The following is a 13,180-nucleotide window of genomic DNA, read 5'->3' as shown; positions in this document are numbered from 1 at the left end:
ATGCCAATGAGGTTTGAAACAAGGCACTGGAACAAGAGGGACAGAAAATAATGTCATTCATTTATTGTATTATTTTAATGACGTACAAACCTTCCCACTGACATGGAATTTAATTTTGACAAAATGAATGTCCCTCATTAAGCTGTTGAACTCATACAAAACATAAAACAGTGAGAGGCTACTTTCAGCAAACTGTGATGGATGGTAGGCTAATATTACCATTTATTGTAATTATTTCTTTGTCAACTATTAAAAGTGTCATAGCATCGACTGGCAGGTGTATGATTTGCTTGAATGGGTCAAGTTACTGACAAGTGCACTTGTCCATGTAAGTGTGCTGTAATAGCCCTGCACTAGGCAGCGTGAATGTCTGTAAATTGAGAGGTGTTTAAATTGGTACTTGTATCGACTAGTCTTTCGAATGAAATAGCCACTTCTCATGTCAGCTCTGAAAAACCTGTTGCACCGCCACTTGTACTAAAAGAGGTTGGATTTTCAAGTCAATCAGTAATATGCATCTCATCCTGACAAGCTCGTATCTGTCTGTCTGTGTGTGTGTGTGTGTGTGTGTTGGCATACTGTGCTGTCCAGCTGTTTGACCCTGTTCCTTGTCCCTCAGGTATGCGTATCCTGGTGACCCTGCTCCTGGACACCCTGCCTATGCTCGGCAATGTGCTGCTGCTCTGCTTCTTCGTCTTCTTCATATTCGGCATCGTGGGCGTCCAGCTGTGGGCCGGCCTGCTCAGAAACCGCTGCTTTGTGGAGGACAACTTCTCCTTGTGAGTTCCACAGTCTCTGGGTTGATATATTGTCTATATGTGACATTGCGTTTTAAGTTAGTAACAAGAATACATAAACACACACACACACAAACATACTGTATATGTAGATACGCATTCACACACAAGCCCCGACCTTGAGTGTTTTGCCACCTTATGTTCCACTACATTTATTTGACAGCTGTAGATTTAACATATAAAGTATCAAAGTATAATCTCCATATGAATTCAAGCAATGTTAATAATTTTAACACAGACAAGTGTCATTCTACATTATAAGCTTTCGATACTTTCAGGACCTTTTGTTGCTACTATTGCTTATATCTTTTACTTTAGTAAAAAATGAAGATAGGTCAAGTCATTGTATAGTGCAATTTTGCTATTTTTTCCATCTCTGATCAGTGCAGCAACTTATGAAGCATCCAATTTAAACATTATTGTATATTGAAAATTGTAAACTTTAGCAATGGTGATTGTATAAATGTATGTGTGAATGTTCAAACTGTACATTAAAAGCAATTTGAGTGGTCACCAACACTAGAAAAAATACTATATAAAGACTATTTACCATTTGGCAAAGTAACTGCTGAGATCAGATCTGAAGTGACAATATCACTTAGAAAAAAAGAGCACAAAAAGTGCCTCTGTTCTCGATTGAGGGTATGAAGGTATTATCCTTCAGGTACTTATATTGATCAAATTCTTATTTACTCCAAGGGTGCACAAGGTGACAGGATCCATCTATTTATGTCTTATTTTACTAATAGAGCTCAGGTGAACAGCTGAGATTGCCAACAGGTTTCACGGAGGTCAAGGTAAAACTATCAAGCAAACCTTAACCCTGCACACTAAATTAGGTCACGCACCAGAGTCAATGAGGTTGGTGATTATCGTGTCCCATCACAATGATGAATGGGAGACAGACAGTCCCTGGTATAATGAAAAAAGACCATGGTATGTGGAATATGGGCACCCATGACTTATTCATGTTCATCTTGGCTTCATAGCTCTGTATAGGATTTATGACATCTCACAGCTGTAATTTAAATTCATGCATACTGGCGTTGGTGAGGTAGCACATTTTTCGTCATCATCATCATCCGTTTTCAGAGCTACTTCATAAAAGTGGAGTTCTGTGTCAGATGAGTGTCATTGAAGTCTGGTTTAATATCTGCTTCATTATATTACCGCTACATGTTCTAGTGCTTTGGCAATGTAGCGACCTTTGGCTGTTAGCTGGATTCACATTAATACTGTATGAGACTGGTGAAATGTTAGAGCACCAGTTAGCAACCACAGTCCATGCAAACACTATATTATTGTCTGTATTTTATTTTTTTTGACAGATATTTTCCCCTAAACAAAATCCTATACAACCTTTTTTTTTACAAAATATCTCTGTCCAGACGAGAACACAAAAATGATTACGAACGCTCAAACATTAGGTGGCAATAAAGACTACAGCAACACTTCATCAATTACCAGAGAACGTTGTGAGCATGCTAGTGAGGCTATTCTCCTGTCAACCTGTCATGCTGATTACAAAAAAGCAACAGTGGGTGTGTGCAGAGTAAGTTGTGATGCCATCGTTTCCCAAACACTCCGTTTCACATGTAGACACAGATACACAGGAACTGGAGTTTTTGAAAATCTGAGGGAAATGGCCCAATTAGAGTGGACAGAAATTAAGTGTATGTATAGATCATCCCCACGTTTGAATTAGAGAGCTTTTAAGAATATTTGAAGAAATTAGTAAGTGTGAGGTGATGTTGATCTCTCTCACACACACACACACACACACACACACACACACACACACACACACACACACACACACACCAGTAATTCCCAATGGATGAGCGCACTGTAGCAGAAAGCCAAAAGGTTGTGTCCACAGTACACACTCATTCATCCAACTCTCACCACATACAGTACACAGAGGTCTCTCTGGCCATTTGGCCTCAGGTTTGTCAACACGATTACAGCTCTGCTGATTATTTCTGCGGATTGAAAGAGTATTAATCTGTGAAATCAGCTGCTGGACTTTTTGCATGAAATTAAAACCTGCAGACTTTTTGGGGCTTCAAACTTGATCGATGTAAAATTCTGCTCAAAGTTTGAAAAAATCTAATCGGGAGCATTTCGACTTGATTGGTTCAATCTGTCTGCAAAGGCAGCCTGCACCTAATCAGTCAGTCTGGTCTTGGTATGAACAGTAGCTTTAGATAGATCTGTTTTTTTCCATTTTCTTTCAATAAACATAAAAGCAGTTTTGGTTCTAAATCTAACATTAAAGATCAAAGTAAGTGCTCTACTGATATTCAGCTGACACAAGTCTTTTCTCATAAGTTCAGCCTTGGGATCATGTCAAGTAAATCTAGACAATAATGGACAATTGAGTTTTAATATTCTGCTGTTGTGTACTGTAATTACCAATTGGTGCCACAGCGGCAGCTATTCAACCACAGTGACATAGACTCCGTTCAGACCTGCTTTTAACATCCGTCCTGAGCAATTCCATTGAAAGTGGTCAGCTCTAAGTTCAGGTCTGAATGCACGGAAAGGCTCCTCAATGCGTCCTGGGATCCGATCACTCAAACCACATTTAGAGGGGGTCTGGGACACGTGGCTACATTGTTTTAGCTGTGTGAAGGCAAGTATGTCTTGGTCCACGTATGAACGACCAACTACTCAGCTGACGCCCTCTGACCTGCCACAGCTTTAACATATTTTTATACTTCTCAGTGTCTATACGCTGATTTGTTTGTTGCTACTGCCCCAGTATTAACACTGATCATCACATGATGACTGATATTTTTCTTAAATTGGTAAAATCTTTTTTCATAGCACAGACACGCAAACATTGTCATTGGGTAAAAACATAATTATTTTGTCTTCGTGAACATGAAGTGATCGTCATGATTATCATGTCATGAGATCCGATCTCAAATGATCACAGGAGACACAATCGGGATGCATATAAATGTCAGGTGTGACCACACAAATATAACGCTGTTGTCTTGTGATTGGATTTCTCAGGACGGATGTTCACACCAGAGCTGAACAGGGCCAACTTCTTACTTTAAGACAAGTGTATAATAGTCTGTAAGATATTGTATGTGTCAATTCAGGCAGATAGAAAGTGTTTCACCTCGATAAGAATGTTATAGGCCAATCAATATGTGGCTAATTTGCTAAGTATGAACTTCCAGAACTGTATCTAGCCTTATGACCCAGACAAACCAGTAATCCTTGCTATTCCCTCTGTTCTGTCTCCCCAAAGCCCTCTGTCTGTGAAGTCGGAGAAGTTACCTGAATACTACCACACTGAGAATGACGACGAGAACCCCTTCATCTGCTCTCAGCGCCGGGACAATGGCATGAGGGACTGCAACTCAGTGCCTAAGCAATATGAGGGAGTCCTGCAGTGCAACCTGGACATGGACTTTTACAACAGCACCGACAACACCACTTGTGTCAACTGGAACCAGTACTACACCAAGTGCACTGCTGGTCAGTTCAACCCTTTCAAGGGAGCCATCAACTTTGACAACATCTGCTATGCCTGGATTGCCATCTTTCAGGTAAGACAGCTCATCAGAATAGTAGTATTTCAAAAGAGCAGATGGAATGAACAGTTTCTGCAGCACATACAGTACGGTTTAGGTGGCGCAGGCCTGTTATTCAAGATGGAGACAAATCGCCCCAGTGGCTGGTGTATCAGAGGAAAAGGGCTTACAGGATTAGCAAGTTACCACAGCCACACCAACAGACCGCAGTTTCATTTTTCCACGCCATTTGTTTGCTATCTCCACATCGTGTGAAAAGCCTTTTGTTGGAGTGTTCATTCATTGCTTTCTAGCTGAAGGGGGTAATTTTGGAGGATGGAAGCCAGATTGGAGATGAGTTCTCCCAGTGAAGCGCATAAGAGACATGTTGAGGATGAGTCTTCTGCTGAGTCTTGGCATTTGCAACACTGTACTGTGAAATGTGGTGTTTTTTAATCTGTATTTCAATTCTGTCCAGTTTGCTTTATTTTTTTTGTGTTGTCTGATTATTTATTGTTAACCTTTATCTTCTCTGTACTGTGTTTCTCTCTAGGTGATCACTCTGGAGGGCTGGGTGGACATCATGTACTTTGTGATGGATGCTCACTCTTTCTACAACTTTATCTACTTCATCCTGCTCATCATTGTAAGTGCGGCTTTATGGAGCCACCAGCTGTGTGCTAGTGATTGAACAAGTGGGTCAGTGGGGGGACGGGTGTGAGAGTATCTATCTTGGGTGAATAACAATGTCATCTGCTCCTCCTTGTCCTCAGATTGGCTCATTCTTTATGATCAATCTGTGCCTGGTGGTCATCGCCACTCAGTTCTCCGAGACCAAGCAGCGGGAGAGCCAGCTGATGAAGGAGCAGCGGGTGCGCTTCCTGTCTAACGCCAGCACTCTGGCCTCCCTCTCCGAACCAGGCTCTTGCTATGATGAGCTCCTCAAGTACCTGGTTCACATCATCCGCAAGGGGGCCAAACAAGTGGCCCATATCTGCAGGCTCTTGGCTCGCCGCGCTGGGCTCAACATAGCTGCATCGCCCCTAGCCACGGAGCCTCAACGTAGTCGGAGGAGGAGGAAGTCCTCCAGGCAGGGATCCATGTCTATTCATCACATGATGCACCATCATCACCACCACCACCACCACTACCACCTGGGAAATGGCAGCGTGAGGGGAGGAGGGAGCCTCCACTGTATGGAGGGTAGGGATGTGGAAGCTGGAGCTCATAATAACAACGGAGGGGCTCTCGTTGCAACAACTGGCAGCGAACATCTTGCTTTGGGGCCACCATCTACTGTGACAGCAGCCACTTCTGATTCAAACTTAGCCACTTTGTCCAACCCTGCTGCAGGTGCTGTCGATTCAGCTTCAGTGCGCAGTGTATGCAACGTAGAAACTCTTCGCAGCACCCCGTCGCCCACATTCATTGGGCCAATTCCGTGCTCCTTCACCCTGGCCCCCACTCCTGCATCAAGGGCCATGAAAAGGAACTCTGTTCCTTTCGCTGCGCCAGGTCCTAAAAACTATCCCACCCTACAGGCCCGGGCCCTAGCAGAGTCCAGACGAGGAAGTGTTGCAGCCAGCACTCTGACAAACATCAGCTTCAACCTCAATATCCCACCCATGCCCCTGGGGAGACGGCCATCGACCCTGGTGGACACACACAACCCCGCAGGTAGACAACTCACCACAAACAAACAGGGATGAACTCCAACAGCACAGTCAAGCTCAAATGAAGACAAACGTTGAAAGTGGTTAATTAGCTCCATTAGCTCCATTCCTTTTGAGTTGGCTGCGTTGGATAGGGTTTGCTTTGCCGAGCAACTGTCATTAAGAAAAAAACCTGGAAAGCATAATGGGGTTTGAAAAAAACAAGAGTATCTCATTAACTCCGAGTTAGTGTTTAATTTAAATTTCGGTGTTGGAGTAAATCAAGTGACACACAACTGGAAGTGTTCCATTTTCTACGGTTGAGTTGTCGTGATTACGCTTCAAACTACAACACAGTCCAGAGTTGTTGTTTTTTCCTTTGTGAGAAACAGAAAGAGTACTAATGAATATGAATCCCTCGTGCCCGAGCTCGCAGCCAGCTTTATCTGCAAAAGGCCAGGTCTGTTCAGGTTGTGCAGATGGTGAAAATAATGACTCCTTTCTCTGTTAAGTTTCAGCATCTGACCTCTGTCGCTCTGCTGCAGCCCAGCTCTCCTGCCAGCTGTCGGCTCGTGACCTCAGCACCACCAGCAGCACCATGGACACCGCCGCCTTGACATTGGACCCCGAGAGCTGCCCCTACTGCGCCAAGGCCCTGGCCAACGAATTGGAGGGCGGCATCGACACACAAGGCGACTCGGACAGCGAGGGCGTGTACGAGTTCACCCAGGACCTCCACCTCAGGGACAGGAGAGACAGCCGTCAGCCCAAAAAGAAGCAGTGCAGGCTGGGCAAAACGGCGGGGAAGGTCGTCCACTTCTGGAGGCTGGTGTGTGACACGTTCAGGAAGATCGTGGACAGCAAGTATTTCGGACGTGGGATTATGATCGCCATTCTGATCAACACTCTGAGTATGGGGATCGAGTACCATGAGCAGGTTAGTGTGCATATGTGTCTCATTATTAAAAGTGTGCGAAGTTGAACACAGCTGTTGGATGACGCTTCACTGAGATAGTAGCACACGCAAATGATTACACACAGTTTCTAATGAGAATATACACCGATTAATAACGGATACGCAGATGTTACTTATGAGAAATTGTTGGAAGTTACCAGTAGATCATCTGTGTACTAGTGTGTCATTCTGGGTAATTGGGATTGTGTAAGCTACACTGCTCCCACAGGACCGACTGGAATTCCTCTTACCTCTCTCTGGTCTCTTTTGTTTACACAAGCATAATTGCAGCCAGGGAGCGAAAGAGAGAGTATGTGAGGAAACAGGGAGAGACAGAGAGAGAGAGAGAGAGACGGAGGTGATTCAAAGGGTGAGGAAGGCCCTGCAACATCTGACAGAGATTTTTCACTTTTCTTCGCGTTTCTTTCATTCACACTCTGCTGTTCTTTCCTCCAGGGATTTTTCTCTTTCACCCCAGTTAAACCTGATATTAACCTGCAGTCTATATCCGGATAGGCTCTCTGGAGTAGCGAAAAAAGGCAAATTAACATGAGGTGTCAGTGCATGGAGAACACATCGGGATAGGAATGCTATCAGATCAGCTGAACCACATCTGGAGGTCGTCTGGCACTTATTGTGATCAGATCTCATCAGTGTGTGAATGCAACCTTTACAGTCTCAAATACTAGTCTCAATATCGGCCAAACCGTTGGGGAAGTCACCGAACTCCCTGCTATCATAGGAAGATGACTATCTCAGTAGAATAAAAAGTACAACACTTATAGTATCGTTGTTTCACTGAGTTTGCCAGCTCCTCCTATTGCACATGCTTATACAAGTGTGTGTTTAGATACAGATAGCATACAAGGTGTAAATGGACTGTATCCATCCATCCGTGATCTATGGCGCTTGTCCCTTGAGGGTTGCTTGGGGAGCCCGAGGCATTCCCAGCTGACATAGTGCAAGAGACCAGGTACACCCTGTACATGTCGGAGACAAAGACAAACAACCTTTCACACTCACATTTACATTTACACCTTTGAGCAAATAGTGTCCAATTAAACTAACCACAATCTGCATGTATTTGGACTGTGGAAGTAAGCTGCAGTACCCAGAGAAAACCTACTCAAAGAGTGTAAGAACATGCAAACTCCACACGGAAAGACCACGGCCAAATTGGCCTGTGAGGCGACAGGGCTAACCACCATCTTTGTTGCGTGACAATGCTAATTTGGCTCCAACTGTATTTGGTTAAACACCTACATGGACACACTATAACTTAAGGGTCAGAATCTAAAGTAAAAAAAGTTACATTTGACGTAAGAAATGACCAGACATTGAGCACAGCGTTAGTTCAGGCACGAAGTCAAGCTCAGCCACTATCAAGTATGTCAGTTGACATCAGCATATCTCTGTGCCTGACTGCTCAGCTGATCCCCTCCTATACATTAAATAGGCAGAGCTCATATTGCACGCTCTATTTAAGCTGCTTATACTCTTCCTGTTCCCTCTGCGAGCGACTTCACAACCCTCCTCCAGTCCAGCACCTCCTTTTCATACTGAATCTGACCTAATCAATGTCATGTGTCGACATTGATGCTCTGTTCTGTGTTGGGGTGTTTTAGTTCCTGCTCTCCCTGCATCACTTTCTATTAAGGCTCAGGGAATGGTAGGGAAGTGTGCTCTCCATACCTTAGGCTCTCTGCGGATGCATGTGGAATGGCAGGGAGGTTCCCGAACAGAGCTCTACAGCCAAATATAACTTATTTAAATTATTTAAATAAAATTAATTTTGACAAAAACTGATCCTGACTGAACTGAGATACTGTGATTCCTTGATATTCGATGGCAAAAAGAGACTAAATACTTATTTCAGTGTTGAGTTCATCTTGTGATACATACAGCCTGTGGAGGAGGAAGTACTCAAACATTTTACCAAGTGAAAGTGCACATTAATTAATAAAAATGAACTCAAGTAAAAGTAAGTCACCACTTTAACTTTGCTACTTGAGCTAAAGTACACACATTTAAAGTGCTAAAAGTATAAAGTGTAGCCTAATCTTTAATGCCACAGTCTACTGCATCAGTATGGTTGAGTCTCGGCCACCTCAGAATCTGGTTCAGGTGTTTCTTCACCAGTGATGCTGCTGCAGGAGGCGGGGTCTAATGTTAGCTGCCTGCTTTGATTGGATCAGTGGACCAATTCCTCTTTTGTTATTCATTACTTTTTAAAAATATTAGAAAAGAACAATGTGAACATGTGTATTGTAAAAATGTTATGGAGTAGAAAGAGCTGGCAGCTCGCTGTGGAAGAATAACTAAATACTATAATAAGATCGAAAAAGGAACTATATTTTAATGTGGATCAGTCACGTCCTGGCAGAGAGCCAAGCCACTTGCACAGGTCACTACCGGTGCAGAATGCGGCGCAGCGAATCATATATCAGTCACACTTCCAGGCTAACTGAGGTAAATTGCAGTATATAAGTGTATTGTAGGAGACAGGGCTGCTTTAGGGATGGAGGTTGTTAATTTGCAGGAAACAGCCTTTGCTATCATCATTGCTGTGCAGTGAAGGTGTGTGGTAAATTCCTCGCAGTGATCGTACGTTACACTTTGATTTGTGTACATACCGACCATTCGTGTTGGCGCAGTTCAGTGTTTTTGCATAAACCATCTTGCCAAATGCAAGATTATGGTTTGAGGTGCGCACTGCGTTATTGTGTTGTATTTTTGGCACATGTGATTGTGTATAAAGTTATATAACGCAAGTAAAGTGAGTGACAGTTGCGTGTGTTTGTTTGTGCGTGTGTGTGAAGGTGTGTAGTAGGAGATTGAAACCTGGCTAGATTTTCCAGGGTTATTTTTGATTCCTGACCTGTTGCCTATAACCACCTTCTTTTTATTGCCGTTCCTTCTTCCCCTTTTCCTCTTTCCTTGTCTCCTTCCTCCAAATCTTTCCCTTGTCCTTCCACGCCTCTTTCTCTTCCTTTTTATTTATTTATTTCTTTCCCTTTCACCTCTTTTGTCATCCTTGCTCCCTGAATCCTCCCTCTTCTCTCCATCTTCCTCCTCCTCCTCTTTATCTCCCTCCTTTAACCCCTCTATCTTCTCCCTCTAGTGTTTCTCTAGTTTTGGGTAACATTGATCCCTCAAGTCTCCACACAGGCTGCTAAATAGTTTAACTGAGATGCTCTATTGATTGTTAGCCCATCGACATCCAATAGAGAAGAGGATCACCAAGCCTCTGTATGTCTCTGTAACTTTGTCCACATGGATGAGAGGCTGGGTTTCAATTCCCATACGTCCTCCAGCCAAGTTTTCTGTTGGAATTGTTGCACACAGTGTATATACACCCTGTGCAGCTGCCACTGCCACAGGGTGCTTTGTAGTTTCACCTGCTGTGGTCAGCATTACACAGCTTGAGATCGGATTACTGTCATTCTCAGTGCATCAAATTTGTAATGCTCAAACCAACTGTGGGGTCAGCCTGATATGCTAATGGAGTCACCAAAACAAATCTTGAAATAAGCACATACTTTGATGCAACCGGCCATTGGACACAGCAGTATACTGTAAGTGCTGAGGGGACGTAGCCTTCCTGGCAAGTTAGCTAAGGGTTTGATGGGGTGTTTGGCTGTGGCTCAGGGTCGTTGACTAACCAGAGGGTCGATGGTTTGATCCCAGAGTCCTCCAGTCTGCATTCTGAAGTGTCCTTGGGCAAAATACTGAACAACCAAATTGCCGTGACGGCTTTGTCGACAGTGTAAGAATGAATAATTTTTGATGGAAAAAGGGCAGTCTATAGTAGAGCTGAATGAATGTGTGTGAATGCAACTTGGCCCTTTAAGCGCTTTGAACGGGTGATAAGCTGAAGTGTGACATAAATACTGACCATTTTCCCTTTAAATGGGATGTGATTTCTGTGGGTTTTCCCAGCCTGTTTCGTTGAACAGCTCTGATTAAGCGTCCATGTGATCCAAAGCTATGAGGAGTTTTGGTTTGGAGCAAAAGGGGATTAACTGAAAGTGACGCTGAGTGCGTGAGTGCTTCAAAGTGATGGTTTGCCCTCAGCAAGCGCGTGTTTGTTCGACGATGGATGTAAAACTCTCGTCTGCATATAATAATTCAAATGAACCGTGTCAAAATATTGTGCTTTAGGTTTCAAGTAGAATAATGGTGATGCCATTCTTTACCTATTAAGTAAAATCCAACAGCAAAGGCTTGTCAAAAGGGTCAATTTTAATCTTGAGCCAAATAAAGGAATCAGGAAGCCCTGACCTTGCAGCTTCACCTCTTTCCTTCTTATTTTTATCAGTCTTTGTTCCCAAAACAAATTCCACTACCAAAGGAGAACCACAACTCCTTCATGAAGTACTCATGCAGAAAGTTAGCCCTTAAAACTTAACTCATTAAGAAAACACTCCCTGTAGCTGCCTCAGAATAAAAGCCTTCCAGAAGTTTGAGTGTTTTATAGCAGACTAAACCTCTTTGACGTTTTTCTCATGGCTGCACAAATTGAATTTAACTCACTGTCCACTCAAGTTTCAATCATTGTTGAGAAGCAAATCCTGCTTGTTCAGACACGTTTAACTCAGATATAAGGTGAGAAACTGTCCCCCCCCCCAGCAGAACAGCGTGCTCTAGAGTGAAGCCTGATATCACAAATGATATCATTGATGCATTTGCGAAATGTTGCCCTATTACATGTCCAGCACACATGGTGCAAGATTAGCCTTCTTTTGCAGTTGTGTTTAAGGCCAACCGATCGTTTAATATCACAGTTTATTGCGCTTTAAGATTTGTTTTGGTTTCCATTAATTCTTGAACAAAATATGTATCTGGCCACTTTGTCTGGGAAAAGTTCTGCTTCCACTAAAAACTGCTGTTTGCTGTTGCTAGACACAAAGGATGATGAGGGAGTGAGCGTGAATCAAAACAGTTCATTTGTGGGCTGTAAAACCAAAACATGCTGGATATGAATGCTGCCATATTGCGTTAATAACATCATTTGGATCCAGACTCGGGGATGGAGTTATAGTATGGAGGTCCTGTCGATGCACTTGACCACTTTAGAGTATTTTTATTGCACCGAATAACTAATTAAAACCAAACTTACTGGAAAAATGAGCACTTGGAAATACATCAGTGTGATATCAAATACCTAAAATTACAGAAATCATCTCTGAGAGAAATTTATTTGACGGGTACTTTGAGTTTTTAGTTTAGTCCATGTCCCATCTACTAATTGGTCGAGGCGGGGTTTATGCCCTATCTGCAATTAGCCACCAGGTGGTGATCATGACGCTTTGGCTTCACTTTCAGCGAGCCGTCATGTCATCTATCGTTATATACATCAATCATTATATACATCTATTGTTTTATATATATATCTATCGTTATATACATCTATAGTTATATACATCTATCATTATATACATCTATTGTTTTATATACATCGTTTGGATCCATTGTTTATATCAAAATACTTACTACTTTAGGTTTAAGTTCAGATTAAATAAGTCCCTTTTTGGAAAGGAATAACAACAAAACAGTCACAATTCATCATTAAAACACTAAATATTAACATTTTATCAGCAGACAATTCTGGGACTGGCACTCAAATACACTCTGTCACATGTACACGCTTCCACTTAGCATCTGAGATATAAACCAGACCATGACGGATACTGTATACTGCACACGTCTTCTTCGAACACAGACATGTTGTTACCCTGACACCCATCCGTGTGTTTGCAGTTGCAGGACCGGAACCCTCACTGCACAAGACACTTCACAGAGCACCCTGTCTGCTTCCTATCTCTTCAATGCACAATAACAAATACATATACACAAACACTCAAACCTGCACGGGAGACTGTGCTTACAGGCCCCTCGCGATGGCAGCAGAAAATGCAAGTGCACCAAATGTAAATGTGCGACACAAGGATGAGGGATTAATATATATTGTTTTGAATACAGAGTTGAAGGTGAAGGGGCAGAAGGGACACTGGGTGGAAGAGTGGAGGTGGACGGGTTGGACAAGTGAGGAAATGGCGTCTGCTTTGTCTCTCTTTGCAGTTTAAGAGCATTTCCATCTATGGTGGGGCTGATGGAATAGTTGTCGGTCTGCCAACTATGTGACACAGCCCATAGTCTATTTACTTGGGAAGGTCAACCTCTCTCTAACTTTATATAAGAAACTTCCCCTTGACTTTATGGCAACAGAGACGGCCTGCTCCTCTT

At 43.0% G+C, this 13,180-nt stretch overlaps 1 protein-coding gene across 17 annotated transcripts in view; it reads left to right on the top strand.

The window, feature by feature from the left end:
• cacna1g (calcium channel, voltage-dependent, T type, alpha 1G subunit) overlaps positions 1-13,180 on the top strand; it is a 240,478-nt gene that overhangs the window by 132,653 nt on the left and 94,645 nt on the right. For 14 of the 17 annotated variants that reach the window (XR_004612086.1, XM_034569763.1, XM_034569764.1 and 11 more), the window contains exons 6-10: positions 620-779; positions 4,063-4,363; positions 4,881-4,973; positions 5,101-6,004; positions 6,492-6,916. Coding sequence is in view for 16 of the 17 variants with exons in the window: in XM_034569763.1 (XP_034425654.1) it covers positions 620-779; positions 4,063-4,363; positions 4,881-4,973; positions 5,101-6,004; positions 6,492-6,916 (1,883 nt within the window). In the remaining variant the exon portion in view is untranslated. The remainder of the gene's footprint in view (positions 1-619; positions 780-4,062; positions 4,364-4,880; positions 4,974-5,100; positions 6,005-6,491; positions 6,917-13,180) is intronic. The other 3 variants (XM_034569765.1, XM_034569759.1, XM_034569772.1) reach the window with 1 other exon arrangement.

This window comes from Hippoglossus hippoglossus, chromosome 19, assembly GCF_009819705.1.
Source record: "Hippoglossus hippoglossus isolate fHipHip1 chromosome 19, fHipHip1.pri, whole genome shotgun sequence".
Taxonomy (NCBI): Eukaryota; Metazoa; Chordata; class Actinopteri; order Pleuronectiformes; family Pleuronectidae; genus Hippoglossus; species Hippoglossus hippoglossus.
This window is presented reverse-complemented; position numbering and strand designations above follow the sequence as displayed.